This window comes from Rhincodon typus, chromosome 1 (genome assembly GCF_021869965.1).
Source record: "Rhincodon typus isolate 14 chromosome 1, sRhiTyp1.1, whole genome shotgun sequence".
NCBI classification, from domain to species: domain Eukaryota; kingdom Metazoa; phylum Chordata; class Chondrichthyes; order Orectolobiformes; family Rhincodontidae; genus Rhincodon; species Rhincodon typus.
The window spans coordinates 66,936,185-66,952,718 of NC_063332.1; the positions used below are offsets into that span (position 1 = coordinate 66,936,185).

Consider the following 16,534-nt stretch of genomic DNA (forward strand, 5'->3'; position numbering starts at 1 on the left):
CAGCCCTGCACCTTGTTGTCTCGGATTCTCCAGCATCTGCAGTTCCTGCTATCTCTGATTCAACATTACAGGTACTGTTGTGTTGTGTACCCATGCCTACTGGACATTGAGCCAAAGTTGGCCAATCCCCATTTTTTAAACCCATAATTTGTTTATTTCTGCATGATTAATTTTCTGCTAAATCTGCAATATTTTTCAACACTACTGGGCTGTTACTTTGCATAGGTATTTGGGATTGAGTAAAAACTGCACTTTCAAAAGCTGAGCTGCAGAAGTTTATTTGGATCTGCAGTTTGTCCATATTATCTGTGTCTTGCTTTATGGTTCTTTGATGAACCTAACTGAAATGGAACCTTTTTATGCATCTGGGCTTATTGTTCAGCAGACAATATGAATAACTTGTTCCAACTTTCATCATCAATCCTGATCTTTAAGAAAGTTGTACTGGATGCTATTATTTGTGTGCACTTTTTCGGTATTAATTTCACATTTTTGCTTTCTTGCTGACTAGATACAAAGGGACTTTAACTGCATCAGCTGTTTGCATGCCTAAGATTATTAGTCACTTAACTAACATGCTTTACCGACCCAAACACCCCACCCTCAAATCAGTCATTTCTCGTCTTTGTCTTAGAACAAATTCAGCAGAATTGGATAGATTATAACGCCCAATCTCAATCCTTCTAAATCACCAACTATTCCATCTGTTCTTTGCTTTGATTGCCCATTTCTTTTGGTACAAAGTGAAGGATGTAAAGGATGGATTGTGCAAAATGGAAAATACAGCTGTTGTGTCAGCACATAATCAGCAGACAATGAAGTGAAGCACCAAATTGTTGGTATAATTTTATTATTGATAGCACCATTGTCCAGATCAGCTATTAGGGCCAACTGTCGGGAATTGGAGCTAGTATTAACTTGTGCTCTCACAATTATAGATTAAACTGTTGACTTCTCTGAATTCAGATTTCTCTTGTGCACAGAGAACACTGTGGCAACTGGTGGTTTGGGAATGAGAACTGCTGCAGCTCTTTAAAGCTGTGCTGTTAAATAAAGTTACTTCATTCTCGTGTAACCTGACTGCTCTGATACATATTGCAGGATGAATAGCCCTGTCTTGGGGAGAACACCAGAAGTATGTGACTCCTATCCAGCCTTCGGGTCCTTAAGACATCGTCCTTAAGTCAATATACATGACCTTGGGCAATCTTGATGAAGTCCCGCCCTGTCACAAGATCTATGCTCAAGGGAAGAGACAGAGAAGTCTGATTTCCAAACATACACTTGAGATTTCGGCTGCAGCAATGAGAACATTCTGTTTCAAGAACAGAATGTAGTAGGCCCAGAAACATAGATGGCAAAAATACAAAAAGGCAGCTCACCATGAGACTCTGGGCAATTAGGGATAGGCTGTCAATCTCACAAATGTATAATAAAAATATGTTTTCTCTAAAAATGCTCCATATGCACAGTAAGTGATGTCATCAGATGACATGAAATCTCAAAGTTCAGACAAAGTGCAGCAACTTAGTACCAGCCTCAAACTCTTTGTTAGCTTTCGACTCAGCTATTTTAATGTACTTTTTCTTTGATTCTCAAACTCAATATTATGCAAAATTCTGCAGTACATATCCAAACACACTGTGTTACAAATGATGTGCATTTAATGGCTGACTGCAGAGCAGAAATAGGTCATTTAGCCCACTGAGATTCCTTCATCACTCAATGAGATTATGGCAGATGGCTCATAGCTCAACTCCACTTAGCTGCCTTTTATCCTCAAAACCCTTCGTTCCTTTACTAATCAAAAATCTCAGTCTTTAATATATTTAACAACCCAGACTCAGCAGCCCTCTGTGGTAAAGAATTCCACAGATTAACAATCCTCTGTCAGAAGAAATTCCTCCTCATCTCTGTCTTAAGTGTGCGACTCCTCATTCTGAGATTATGCCCACTGGTGTTGGACTCTCCCTCAAGGGGAAACAACCTTTCTGCATCTACCCTGTCAAGTCCTCTAAGAATCTTGTGCATTTGAATGAGGTTACCTCTCATGCTTCTTTAGTTCAATGAGTACAGGCCCTATCTATTCAAACTCTTGTCATAAGGCAATCCCTCCATATATCTTTCCTTATATATGGGGACTAAAACTGTTCACAGTATTTTATTTGTGGTCTGACGTCCCTACTTCTATCTTTGATTCCCTTTGAAATAAAGGTCAGCATTCCTTTGGTTTTCTCTATTACCTGTTGAATCTGGATGCTAACTTTTTTGTGATTTATGAACAAGGAATCCCAAATCCCTCTGATCCATAGCTTTCTGCAGTCTTTCTCCATTTAAATAATACTCAACTCCTGCATTCTTCCTGTTAAAGTGCATAACTGTGTTTTATTCATTTTAGGGATGTGGGTGTCACTGGCTGGCCAGCATTTATTGCCTGTCCCTAGTTGCCTTTGAGAAGGAGATGATGAGCTGCCTTCGGGGACCACTGCAGTCCACCAGTTGTGGATTGCCCCATAATATCATTGAGGGGGGGATTCCAGGATTTTGACACAGTGACACTGATTGAACCTCACATTTCCCCACATTATATTCCACCTGCCATATTTTTGCTCACTCATTTAATCTGTCTATATCTTTCTGCAGAGTTTATCTGTCATTCTCACCATTTGCCTTCCCAGCTACCTTTGTGACATCCACAAACTTAGCTACAGCATAGTTACTTTCCCATCCAGGTCAATAAAATAAAACTGTAAATCATTGTGGCCCCAGCACTGATTTCTGTGGCACACTACAACTTACAGGTTGTCATCCTGAAAATGTACACTTATCCGAACTCGCTGTCTTCTATTAGCGAGCCAAACCTCTATAGATATACTACTTCTAACACCATAGGTATAGACAGGGTGGATAGCAAGAAGCTTTTTCCCAGAGTGGGGGACTCAATTACTAGGCGCCATGATTTCAAGGTGAGAGGGGAAAAGTTTAAGGGAGATATGCATGGAAAGTTCTTTATGCAGAGGGTGGAGGGTGTCTGGAACGTGTTGCCAGCGGAGGTGGTAGAGGCGGGCACGATAGCATCATTTAAGATGTATCTAGACAGACACATGAATGGGCAGGGAGCAGAGGGATACAGATCCTTGGAAAATAGGCAACAGGTTTAGATAGAGGATCTGGATCGGCGCAGGCTTGGAGGGCCGAAGGGCCTGTTTCTGTGCTGTAATTTTCTGTGTTCTTTGTTCTTTCTTATCTTATTAAGTTGCCTAATATGTGATACCTTATCCAACACTGTCTGAAAATCCAAATATACTACATCCACTACTTCCCCTTTATCTATCCTGCTTGTTACCTCAAGGAAATCTAATAAATTTGTCGGGCATGATTTCCCTTCATGAAGCCATACTGACTCTGCCTGGTGTATGCATTTCTAACTGCTCTGCTATTCCATTCTTTATAACTGACTCTATCATTTTCCAATAATGTTAAGATAACTGGCCTATAGTTACCTTTTTTTTGTCTCCTTCCCTTTTAATTAAAAGTGTTACATTGGCAGTTTTCTAATTGTCTGGAATTCCAACAATTCGTAGAAGATTTCTACCAATGTGGTCCTAGCTACTTCCTTTAATACCTTAGGGTGTTTCCCATAACGTCCAGGGGACTTCTAGTCTTTAGCTTCATCTTTCTCTATCACTTGTTCTCTAGTGATAGTTATAGTATTTCCTGTCTTTCAGCACCTTGAATATTTAATAATTTTGAGGTGCCTTTAGTGTCTTCTACAGTGAAGACTGATACAAAGTATTTATTTAACACCTCTGTCAATTCCTGGTTCTCCATTATTATTTCTCCAGCCTCATTATCTAAGGGTTGTGTTCACTTTGGCCTCTCTCTCCCTTTTTACATATTTAAAGACACTCTTGCTGTCTGTCTTGATATTACTTGCAAGTTTAGCCTCAAAGTTTATTTCTTCCCTCTTTATTATATTTTTGGTTGTCTTTTGTGGGCTTTTAAAACTTACCTAATCCTCTGGCTTATCACTAATCCTTGCCACATTGCCTGTTCTTTTTCTTTCAATAGAATGCTAACCTTAACCATGGTTAAGCATCGATCTCAGAAATGTGTCACAAAATATCTAAAAAATTGATTACGGTAGCTGCAATTACATTTCTCCAAACACTCCCCTTTTTTGTAAAAAACAACCAAAACTTGCAAGCCTTATCATATGTAGTTACACATTATGCAAGTCACCCAACATACATGGTTAGAAATAAAATGACCAATACATAAACAAAAGTGTGTTAAATGGCATTGTGGGTGTACCTACACCAAATGCACTGAAGCAGTTCAGGAAGGCAGCTCATCTCAAGGCTAACTAGGGATGGACAATAAATGCTAGCCCAGCCAGCGATGCCCACATTCTGTGAGTGAATAAAAAAACTTTAGTCAGTCTCTGCACGTGCATTATGTACATAGTCTTTTTTTAAGTTTGTTAATGGGATGAGGGCATCACTAGCTAGGGCAGCATCTATTGCGCACCCCTATTTGCCCTGGAGAAGGCGGTTGTCAACTGCCCTTGTAAACAGCTGAAATCCTTGGGGTTTGTTCTTCTGCTGTTAAGAAGGGAAGTTAAATTATACAGATCTTTTAATGGGGTACAAGCATGTCTCCATTGACTGTTCCTCTGGCATCTGCCTATTCTTAGAGTGATTTTACTTCTCTGTGGAGTGTTATTCCTGTGGCGAGTGCTGTTGCCATGGTAACTATTGTTACTGATCCATTGCTGTTGCTGGGGAACAGTGGACCTCTGGAACTGAAAATTCTGTACTTTGTGCATGCCTCTTCCTAGTCAACTACATGCAGTCGAGGAACAGCTTTACTTCATATACAAAGATGTCTGAAGTTGCAAGGATATATTTGGCTGTTCACATTCACTAGATATGGTTAGGGTGATACAGGTCCCAATTGTTAGATGGGCTGATTTTTGTAGAGACTATTGAACATTTGCACTCTGACTGGCTCTACAGGTCTGGCAATAACTTGGTACTTTTATTGACACAAATTTGGTTTTCTGTTGTTTCACTATGACTTTGTCATTCCTGTTACAACATTTTGGCTTGGTCTTGAAAACATATTTTGTGTGCAGCATGATATCAGTCCATCGACTGTACAACTCTATGCCTTTGAGGGCTTCATTTTTGAGTGACTTTGCACAGATCTGTGAAAGTCATGATGTTGCTCAAAGCATAATTTCAACTGAACTTCACATTAATTTGATGCTCCCCTTCTGTAGTCACCATTCTAACAGTCACAAACCATTTTTGACTTTTAGACCTGTTGTATGGTACCAATTAATTCATCAGAATCATCAGCTGACATCTCTCCAGCAGCCATCTATATAGGCTTGTTTCTCTTGTTTCTAGCTAACCACTTATGTACAAAGTGATAAAGGTTCTTGTAGTTAAAGCATTGCTTTCTCCACTCTGCTTTGTTTTCTTTTGTGTGATGAACTCTGCAATATTCGCATTCTTCCATCTGGCCATGACCTTATTGCTAGCTCTTCTGTGGATATTTCTTTTTATTCTCAAATTGATGTTTTCATTCAGCCTCAGCTGTCTCTCAGCATAAGGCAAAGCCTCAAACAAACAGAGATTGCTGGAGAAACTCAACACATTTGGTATCATCCATGGAAAGAGAGAGAGTTAATGACTCTGGGTAATCCAAGGTGGAGGATGGTAAAAAAAATTGTGGCTGTAACAGCTGCTTCTTTTTTGAGGTATTTTCAGTGTTGGAGCTGATTTCCTTGAATTCTAGGAACAGTAATTACTGTTTTATAAGCTGTTCCATTGTTTTGGGTCTTTGGGAAAAAAAAAGATCTAAACAACACCACGTTAAAAAGGAGGAAGACAGACAAAGATAGTGACCACATGGGCAGTGATCCAAGCAAAGAAAGAAACTTACACTGCTATCTGACTGAGCAGTAACCTACACAGCTGATGCCTTTGTTGCCTGGTTAAAGTATCTCTGCACATTGGAGTTTGTTCTAAGAAAAATAAACAAACAGCGAAATTCACAGCTGACCTGTGTGTGGGAGCTCACAGCAGGGGAGTAGCTAAGTGGCTTTTTAAAGTGTAACCTTACTGTTTTTCTTTTGTAAATCTACAATGGTGAGTAGAGTGGGTTTTTGTTTTAATTATGTGTTGTAATTTATATCATTCTCTTGATTAAACTTTAAAAATATATAAAAACATAGGTACTAAGCTAGCCTGGAGGAGTGTTTTTAGAGCAGTAAGACTGTGCTATTTTAGTGGCCTGTAGATTGTTCAGGTGCAAAGATGGCCTTGAGCAGAGTGATGTGCTCTTCCCATCGGATGTGGGAGATGAGGGAGAGTTTCCATGTTCTTGATGATTATGTCTGCAGGAGAGATGTTTGGTTGCGAATCCAATCAGATCACATGGATCAGTTGGAGCAGTAGTTAAAGGCAATAAGGAATTTTCACGATGTAGGGGATGTGATGGATGGCAGTTGCAGTGAAGGAGATAAACCAAAAGTAGAGTCAGGTAGATGGGTGACCTCCAGGAAAGGTAGGAGAGGGAGGCAGGTAGTACAGGAGTCTCCTGTGACTATTCCCATCTCAAACAAGTATGCTGTTTTGGAAAAAATAGGGGGCGATAGACTCTCAGGGCAATGTAGCACTGACAGCCAGATTTCTGGTATGGAGACTGGCTCTAACGTAATGAGGGGTATGGCAGGTACCAAGCAGTCAATTGTGATAGGGGACTCTCTAGTCAGAGGCACAGACAGACGACTCTGCGGCTGACAGCAAGGCATCAGAATGGTGTGTTGCCTCCCTGGGTCCAGGGTCAATGATATCTCAGAGAGGGTGCAGAATATTCTCAAAGGGAAGAGGGACCAACAGGAGATCATTATACACATTGGAACTGATGACAAAAGAAGAGAAAAGGACAAGTTTCAGAGGACAGAATATAGGAAGTTAGGTTGGAATTTAAAAAGTAAGTCCTCAAGGATAGTAATATCTGGATTACTCTCAGTGCCACCAGCTGGTGAGGGTAGGAATAGGAGGATAGAGCAGATGAATGTGCGGCTGAGGAGCTGGTGCAGGAGAGAAGCATTTAGTTTTGGATCATTGGAATGTCTTCTCGTGTAGAAATGACCTGTAAAAGAAGGACGGACCTGAATTGGAGGAGGACTAATATACAGGCAGGAGATTTGCTAGAGCTGCTTAGGAGGATTTAAACTGGTAAGTAGGGTGTGGGATCCAGGGAGATAGTGAGGCAAGAGATCAGTCTGAGATTGGTACAGTTGGGAAAAACAGTAACTCAAATAGACAGGGCAGACAGGGACAAAGTAGAGAACAAGGTAGGGCTGATAAATTATTTCAAGGCAAGAGGCCTAAGAGGTAAGGCAGATTAACTCAGGGCATAGTTAGGAACATGGGACTGGACTATCATAGCAATTACAGAGATGTGGCTCAGGGATGGACAGGACTGGCAGCTTAATGTTCCAGGCTTTAGACCTTATAGCAAGAATCAAAGTGGGGGGTGGGGGGGTGGTGTTGCAAGCGAGAAAGGGGACTGGCGTTTTTGATTATGGGTAACATTACAGCTGTATTTAGGGAGGATATTTGTGGGAATACATCCAGGGAAGATATTTGGGTGGAATTGAAAATAAGAAAGGGATGATCACCTTATTGGGATTGTATTTTAGATCCCCCAATAGTCAGCAGAAAATTGATAAACAAATTTGTAAGGCAATCTCAGTTATCTTTAAGAATAATAGGGTGGTTCTGGTAGGGGATTTTAACTTTGCAAACACAGACTGTGACTGCCACAGTGTTAACGGCATGGGATGGAGAGGGATTTGTCAAGTGTGTACAATAAAATTTTCTGATTCAGTATGTGGATGTACCTACTAGAGAAGGTGCAAAACATGACCTACTCTTGCGAAATAAGGCAGGGCAGGTGACTGAGGTGTCAGTGGGGGAGCACTTCGGGGCCAGTGACCATAATTCTATTAGCTTTAAAATAGTGATGGAAAAAGATAGACTGGATCTAAAGTTAAAGATCTAAATTGGAAGAAGGCCAATTTTGATGGTATTAGGCCAGAACTTTCAAAAGTTGGTTGGGGGCAGATGTTCACAGGGAAAAGGATGACTAGAAAATTAAGCCTTCAAAAAATGAGGTAACGAGAGTCCAGAGACAGTATGTTCCTGTTAGGGTGAAAAGCAAGGCTGGTAGGTGTAGGGAAAGCTGGATGACTAGAGAAACTGAGGTTTTGGTCAAGAATAAGAAGGAAGCATATGGCAGGTATAGATAGCAGAAATTGAGTGATTCCTGAGAAGAGTATAAAGGCAGTAGGTGTATACTTAAGAGGGAAATCAGGAGGGCAGAAAGAGATAGCTTTGGCAAATAGGGTTAAGGAGAATCCAGAGGGATTTTACAAATACATTAAGGACAAAAGGGTAACTAGGTAGAGACTAGGGTCCCTTAAAGATCAGCAAGGCACCTATGTATGGAACTGCAGGAGATGGGGGAAATACTGAACAAGTATTTTGCATCAGTGTTTACTGCGGAGAAGGATATGGAAGATAGAGAACATGGAGAAAAATGTCCATATTACAGAAGAGGAGAAGCTGGACATCTTAAAACTCATAAAGGTGGATAAATCTCTGGGACCTGATCAGGTGTACCCTAGAACTCTGTGGGAAGCTAGGGAAGTGATTGCTGGGCCCCTTGCCGAGATATTTGTATCATTGATAGCCACAGACAAGGTGCCAGAAGACTAGAGGTTGGTTAACATGGTGCCACCATTTAAGAAAGGTAGTAAGGAAAAGCCAGGGAACTATAGACCATTGAGCCTGATGACAGTGGTGGGCAAGTTGTTGGACGGAATCCTGAGGGATAGGATTTATATGTATTTGGAAAGGCAAGGACTGATTAGGGATAGTCAACATGACTTTGTGCGTTGGAAATCGTATCTCACCAACTTGATTGAGTTTTTTGAAGTAACAAAGAGGATGATTGAGGGCAGAGCAGTGGTCGTGATCTATATGGACTTCAGTAGGGCAATCGACAAGGTTCCTCATGGTAGACTGGTTAGCAAGGTTAGATCACACAGTATACAGGGAGAACTAGCTATTTGGATACAGAACTGGTTCAAAGGTAGAAGACAGAGGGTGGTGGTGGAGGGTTGTTTTTCAGACTGGAGGCCTGTGACCAGCAGTGTGCCACAAGGATCTCAGTCCTAAATAGTCTACCCAATATCTTTAAACAATGAACCCTGGTTCTGAACTTCCTGGTCATAGGCAACATTCTTCCCACATTTACCCTATCTAGTCCTGTTAGCATTTTATAGGCTTCTGTGAGATCCCTCATATTCTTTTAAACTCCAGTGAATATAGTTCTAACTGATCCAGTCTGTCTCCAGATGTCAGTACTGCCATCCCAGGAATAGTTCCAGTAAACTTTCATCGCACTCCATCCATAATAAAAACATCCTTCTTCATTTAAAGAGACCAGTACTGTACATGATATTCCAGATGTGACCACACCAAGATCCTGTATAATTGTAGCAAGTCATCCCTGCACCTGTCCCTGAATTCTTTTGCTATGAAGGCCAACAAACCATTGTCTATCTCCACTAAGATGTGTTCATGCTGTGCACCATCTGAACTCAGAGACTGGATACTTTAAAGGACAAGGACCCTGACAACGTTCCAGGATTAGTGTGAAGACTTCTGCTTCAGAACTAGCTGTGTCCTCGAGCCAAGCTGTTCAACACTAGTGCAGAACACTAGCAGCTAGCCAACGAGATGGAAAATTTCCTACCTAAGTTGATACCTATAAAGCAGAACAAATTCAATTTAGTCAATTAGTGCCTTATCAATCCATTCTCAATGATCAGTAAAATGACGGAAGGTGTCGTCAACAGAGATACCCAAGCAGCACTTGCTTATCGGGTTCTTGAAAAGCAAATGCTGCTTGGCTAGCCCTGTTGATGACACCTTCTCACTGACACCCAGTTTGGGTTCCACCAGGTTAACTTGGTCCCTGACCCCATTACAGTCTTGATCCAAACATGGACAAAGACTTGAAAGCCAGAGGGGAGGTAAGAATGACTGCCCTTGACATCAAGGAAGCATTTGATATAGTGTGGCCCTTGCAAAACTGAAATCACTGGGAATTGGGAAAATTCCTCCATTGATTAGAATCATACCAGCCCAACAAAAGATAATTCAGCGTGGAGCTGGAGGAACACAGCAGGCCAGGCAGCATCAAAGCCTTCTGAAGAAGGGTCCCGATCCGAAATGTCAACTTTCCTGCTCCTCTGATGCTGCCTGGCCTGCTGTGTTCCAGCTCCACACAATGTTATATCTGACTCCATCATCTGCAGTTATTGCTGTCTCCAACAAAAGATAGTTGTGGTTTTTGAACATTAGGCATCTCATCTCCAGGACATCTCTGAAGGGGTTCCTCAGGGCAGTGTCTTAGGCTCAATCATCTTTAGCTGCTTCATCAATGACCTTTTCTCTATCTTAAGGTCAGAAGTGGTATGTTCTGTGATGATTATGCAATGGTCAACACTGCTTACAACACCTCAGTGACTGAAGTATTCCGTGCCCATGTGCAAAAAGACCTGGATTACATCCAGGCTTAAGTTAATAAGTGGCATGTAACATTTGTACCACACAAGTGCCAGGCAGGGACAATCTCCAGAAAGAGAAACTCGAACCATCACCCCATTCAATGGCATTACCATCACTGAATCCTACAATCTCAACATCCTGGAGCTTATCATGACCAGGGACTGAATTTAGCCAGCCACACAAATATTGTGACTACAAGATTAGGTCCGAGTCTATGAATTCTATAGTGAATAACTGATCTGCCTTTCCGGTGCTTATCCATTATTTATAAGACACATGGCAGACATGTGATGGAATACACTTGTTTGGATTGGTGCAGCTTCAATAATATGCAAGAAGCTTGACACTATCCACAACAAAGCAGCTGGCTTAATTGGCACCACATCCACCACTTCCACATTCACACTCTTCACTACCAAAGCACAATGGCAATTATATGTGCCATTTATAAGATGCTTTGCAGTCACCAAGGCTCCTCAGAGAACATCTTCCAAACACACAACCTCTACCAGGTAGAAGGTCAAGGACAGCAGATACATGGGAGTATCACCACCTACAATTTCCTTTCCAAGCCAGACACCATCTAGACTTGGAAATATATTGCTATTCTTTTATCATTCCTGAGTCAAGATCCTGAAACTCCCCTAACAGCAATGTGGTGTCCCTATACTCTTATGACTGCTGTGGTTAAAGAAGGTAGTTCACACCAGAGCAATTAGGGATGGATAATAAATGCTGGCCGAGCTGGCTAATAAAGACAGCATGTAGGTGCTAGCATTCTCAGAACTCCTGAGTGCTAGCACTCATGTTTCCTGAACTCGGTACTGTTTGCACTGTGAATTCACTTCACTTCGAAATGTTAGGGCTGTTCGATCTCTGAACTGGACAGAATTAGCCCTATTTGTCTGCTGAACTCCATAGTTTTAGGTCTGCCTGTTTTTGAAAGCAGTCCTGTGAATCCTGTGTGTTGTCAGATCTCCGAATCCTGCCTGACAGTGACTGCATCAAATTACATATTGCAGGGAACTTGAATTACTATAGAAAGCTGCACATTCTGGACTAAGGAGCATTGGGTGAGTATTACCCTCCCAGTTCCTCTTGGTGAAAAATAAGAATTTTAGATATTTTCATCATAGCTGCAGCTACATTTAGGATTGATGCCAGAGATCATCACAAAAACAGTCACTGACATAGGTAGGGGGTTAAGTATATGTAGCACCACTTACAGACTGTCAATTCCCTCAAGACATATGCTGTATACACCCTGCACAACATTACTCAATGATATCAGTGAGGAGATCCAAATGGACTGTGCAAGTAGCTGACACTTCAACATTCTTAGACAACAAGGTGCAGGGCTGGATGAACACAGCAGGCCAAGCAGCATCATAGGAGCAGAGAGGCTGACGTTTCGGGCCTACACCCTTCATCAGAAAAGGGGGAAGGGAAGGGGGTTCTGAAATAAATAGGGAGAGAGTGGGAGGCGGATAGAAGATGGATAGAGGAGAGGATAGGTGGAGAGGAAACAAACAGATCGAAGAGGCGGGGATGGGGCCAGTAAAAGTGAGTGTAGGTGGGGAGTTAGGGAGGGGATAGGTCAGTCCAGGGAGGACGGACAGGTCAAGGGGGCGGGATGAGGTTAGTCGGTAGGAGATGGAGGTGCGGCTTGAGGTGGGAGGAGGGGATAGGTGGGAGGAAGAACAGGTTAGGGAGGCAGGGACGAGCTGGACTGGTTTTGGGATGCGGTAGGGGGAGGGGAGATTTTGAAACTTGTGAAATCCACATTGATACCATTGGGCTGCAGGGTTCCCAAGCGGAATATGAGTTGCTGTTCCTGCAACCTTCGGGTGGCATCGTTGTGGCACTGCAGGAGGCCCAGGATGGACATGTCGTCTGAGGAATGGGAGGGGGAGTTGAAATGGTTCGCGACTGGGAGGTGCAGTTGTTTATTCCGAACCGAGCGTAGGTGTTCTGCAAAGCGGTCCCCGAGCCTCTGCTTGGTTTCCCCGATGTAGAGGAAGCCACACTGGGTACAGCGGATGCAGTATACCACATTGGCAGATGTGCAGGTGAACATCTGCTTGATGTGGAAAGTCTTCTTGGGGCCTGGGATGGGGGTGAGGGAGGAGGTATGGGGGCAGGTGTAGCACTTCCTGCGGTTGCAGGGAAAAGTGCCGGGTGTGGTGGAGCTGGAGGGGAGTGTGGAGCGGACAAGGGAGTCACGGAGAGAGTGGTCCCTTCGGAAAGCAGATAAGGGTGGGGAGGGAAAGATGTCTTTGGTGGTGGGGTCGGATTGCAGATGGTGGAAGTGTCGGAGGATGATGCGTTGGATCCAGAGGTTGGTGGGGTGGTACATGAGGACGAGGGGGATTTTTTTTTGGTTCTTATTGCGTGGATGGGGTGTGAGGGATGAGTTGCGGGAGATGTGGGAGACACGGTTGAGGGCGTTCTCGGCCACTGAGGGGGGGAAGTTATGGTCCTTGAAAAACGAGGACAACTGAGATGTACGGGAGTGGAATGCCTCATCCTGGGAGCAGATGCGGCGGAGGCGAAGGAATTGGGAATAGGGGATAGCATTTTTGCAGGAAGGTGGGTGGGAGGAGGAGTATTCTAGGTAGCTGTGGGAGTCAGTGGGCTTGAAATGAATATTGGTTTCTAGGTGGTTGCCCGATATGGAGACAGAGAGGTCCAGGAAGGGGAGAGAGGTGTTAGAGATGGTCCAGGTAAACTTAAGGTTGGGGTGGAAGGTGTTAGTGAAGTGGATGAACTGTTCGAGCTCCTCGTGGGAGCACGAGGCGGCGCCGATACAGTCATCAATGTAACGGAGGAAGAGGTGGGGTTTAGGGCCGGTGTAGGTACGGAGGAGGGATTGTTCCACGTAACCTACAAAGAGGCAGGCGTAGCTTGGGCCCATGCGGGTACCCATGGCTACCCCCTTTGTCTGTAGGAAGTGGGAGGAATTGAAAGAGAAGTTGTTGAGGGTGAGGACGAGTTCGGCTAAGCGGATGAGGGTGTCAGTGGAGGGGGACTGGTCGGGCCTGCGGGACAGGAAGAAGCGGAGGGCCTTAAGGCCATCTGCATGGGGAATGCAGGTGTAGAGGGACTGGACGTCCATGGTACCACCCCCCCCAACTTCAACATTCTTTCTTTTGTTTTACTATCCCATGTGTGACCTATTCCTTTAATTTTCTGGACCCTCTAAACTTTTGTACGGGCATGCATACATGGTAATGTGACAGAATTGACGTATGCTTAGATGTGCTGAGTGGCTAGAGGACATAGTGCTACAGCACTGTCTGTCCTTGGAAATCGATGCAAGGCTGCATAACAACTCCTGATCCAGCACAATATGGAATCCAGCTTTGGAATCGGAAATAAAACAATTGGGCATCATGACAGGGGCCTGAATAGATAAGCTGGACAGCTTTCTCCTTTCTTGTGGTTTTATGAAACCTTTTAGAAGAGTTTAGATTATAAATTACTAACAGGTAATCAAATCTTAGCTTTTAAGCCTGAATGCTCATTGAAAGCTACCTGCGTGCATTTGAGATGTTTTCACAAGGAACAGCAGACATTCAAAACGTCCGCATGCAAGTCACGAGGATGCAGTACAATCATAGCAAAGGAATGAAGAAAATATATTACCTGTTTCCATGCCCAATACCTTTTGCTGGAAATAAGACAAGCTATTAGTCATGCTTGACTGGATATCATTTGATATTCTGAGGAAACAGGCCCCAGGTAGGAGTAATGTTTTGATTAAATGTCAAACCAGTCCACTTTTCACAGCAAAGCAGTAATACCCTAGGGTTCTAAAATTGGCACATTACAAACACTTTCATTTAATCAAAAAGTCATTTGATTGTCATAAATCATTTAACTCCAAGGAAAAGAAACATTTCATGCTGGAATTCAATGCTCTGTGCTGATTGCTGAATAGTGGTTATGTCTACCTACCTCCCCGAGGCAGGGAATCATTGAATAGACCTTCTGTTGCTTCGCAAGTGCTTCCATCACCCCCACAAATACGACATCTGTCTTCTTTCGCATCAGATCCCAAAATATGATCACACCCTACATGCTTTAGACACAAAAAAGGTAAATCAAGACAGCTGACTTATCATTGTGACGCTGATTGAAATAATAGAAACAATTTATTGCTAACTTATGCAGACAAAACCATATAAAATATTAATTATAAAGCAGACTTTATGTAGGTTACCAAAAGAAAAGGTTATGTAATCTTTGTATATTTAAATTTAAACATATGTTATCCTCCATATTGTTGTGAATTCATTGGCTCCACACTATAGAATCATACATTGAATATGACCTATTCCATGGTACCTTGGTTCACTGTCCAATATTCATGTGTCAGACTTAAGAATAAATATGTATTGATCATTTGATAGAGTTGGGTGAAAGAGCAGTATTAGAATGGGGGCCGTTCCTGTCCTCACCTGATGTTGATACATGTTCACTTCCAACATTGGTCATTGAGTGAAAATCCAGGGCAGAAGCTCCTCAGCCTAAAATACTGACGTCTACCATCAAACCCCTAAAACTACTTCACTGAAATCAACCAACTCAACGTAATTCAAATCTCAGCTATTCCTGGTGAGTTGGATCAGCCATTCAACGGGTAAATCTGCCAAGTTAACAGTGATGGTCAACAATATCAGAGTTAACCCAGGTGGCATATGAATGTGAAAAAAGAGACTCATTGTATGCATGCATTGTATGTATGGGAGTACTGTTGTGTTGATTATGTCTGTATGTTGCTGAGCTCAGGTCAGTAATTATTGTCTGGCATCACATTTATACAGATCATAAATGCAATGACCTAAACTTGACAGTCTCACACTTTCTCCAGTTTCATTCTTAAAATATAACTCTTCAATGCCCACACGATAACAGCGATTTGTAAGGTCCAATATGATCAGGCTCTGATCAAAGCAATGACCTCAGGCATGTGCAAATGTAATTTTATCAAGAATGACGTAATGTTCAAGTAATGAAGGAGGTGATTTAAAATCTTTCGATGAACCTATACAGTATGTCACAAAGTTGAGACAAAATTTGCATAGTCTGAAGTGCTGGCCATTGCATTTATTAAATTCAATTCTATGCAAAAAAATTTTAGGTAAGAAAGAGAACAAAAGCTTTTACTTTGAAGCAGATTAGGTGATACAAGAAAACTCCGGAAACAATAATAAATGAAGATTTGTATTCGTGGAATACTGCCATTTGAAATTCTAACTGTTGGGCAGTACTTTTAAACAGGCAAGTGAAATATTGAATGTGCACAGTTTACATATTCAGATGAGACAGCCACAATGTTAATTCCTGGGCTTTGAATTTCATAATTACCGATTAGCTAAAATATTTTATTACTTTTTAGTTTTATATTGATTTTATATTTGTAGATTTAATTTGGCAATTCTAAAACTAATATCTTGGTTTCTTTGAGTATATGTGATGTGAAGGTGCCAGTATTGGAATGGGTGGACAAGGTCAGAAAACACACGACACCAGGTTCTAGTCCAACAGATTTATTTGAAAACACAAAAGATCCCAAAAGGACTACAGATCACGAATCCACTCAAGTCAACCTACAACGCTGATTACGCTGAGAGACTTTGCTGTTGCTCCTCTCGCAGACTCCTCAATCATCTCACACACCAACTCTTCAGCAAATGCAGTAACCTTGAAATCAAGATAGAGTCCACATTTTCAGCTTGTGTTTAAGGTACAGCAGTGCAGTTACGAGACACTGCCAAACAGAGGAGGCAACAGAACTACTCCACCTACACGCACACCAAGAACAAGAAACTGGAGAAACTTGGCATCACCACCAGCAATAACCAAGTCTCCCC

At 42.3% G+C, this 16,534-nt stretch overlaps 1 protein-coding gene across 1 annotated transcript in view; it reads right to left on the reverse strand.

Annotated features, from left to right (window-relative positions):
- adamts6 (ADAM metallopeptidase with thrombospondin type 1 motif, 6) overlaps positions 1-16,534 on the reverse strand; it is a 304,519-nt gene that overhangs the window by 66,811 nt on the left and 221,174 nt on the right. Inside the window, exon 16 of the mRNA XM_048598741.1 lies at positions 14,616-14,739. Coding sequence (XP_048454698.1) covers positions 14,616-14,739 — 124 coding nt within the window. The remainder of the gene's footprint in view (positions 1-14,615; positions 14,740-16,534) is intronic.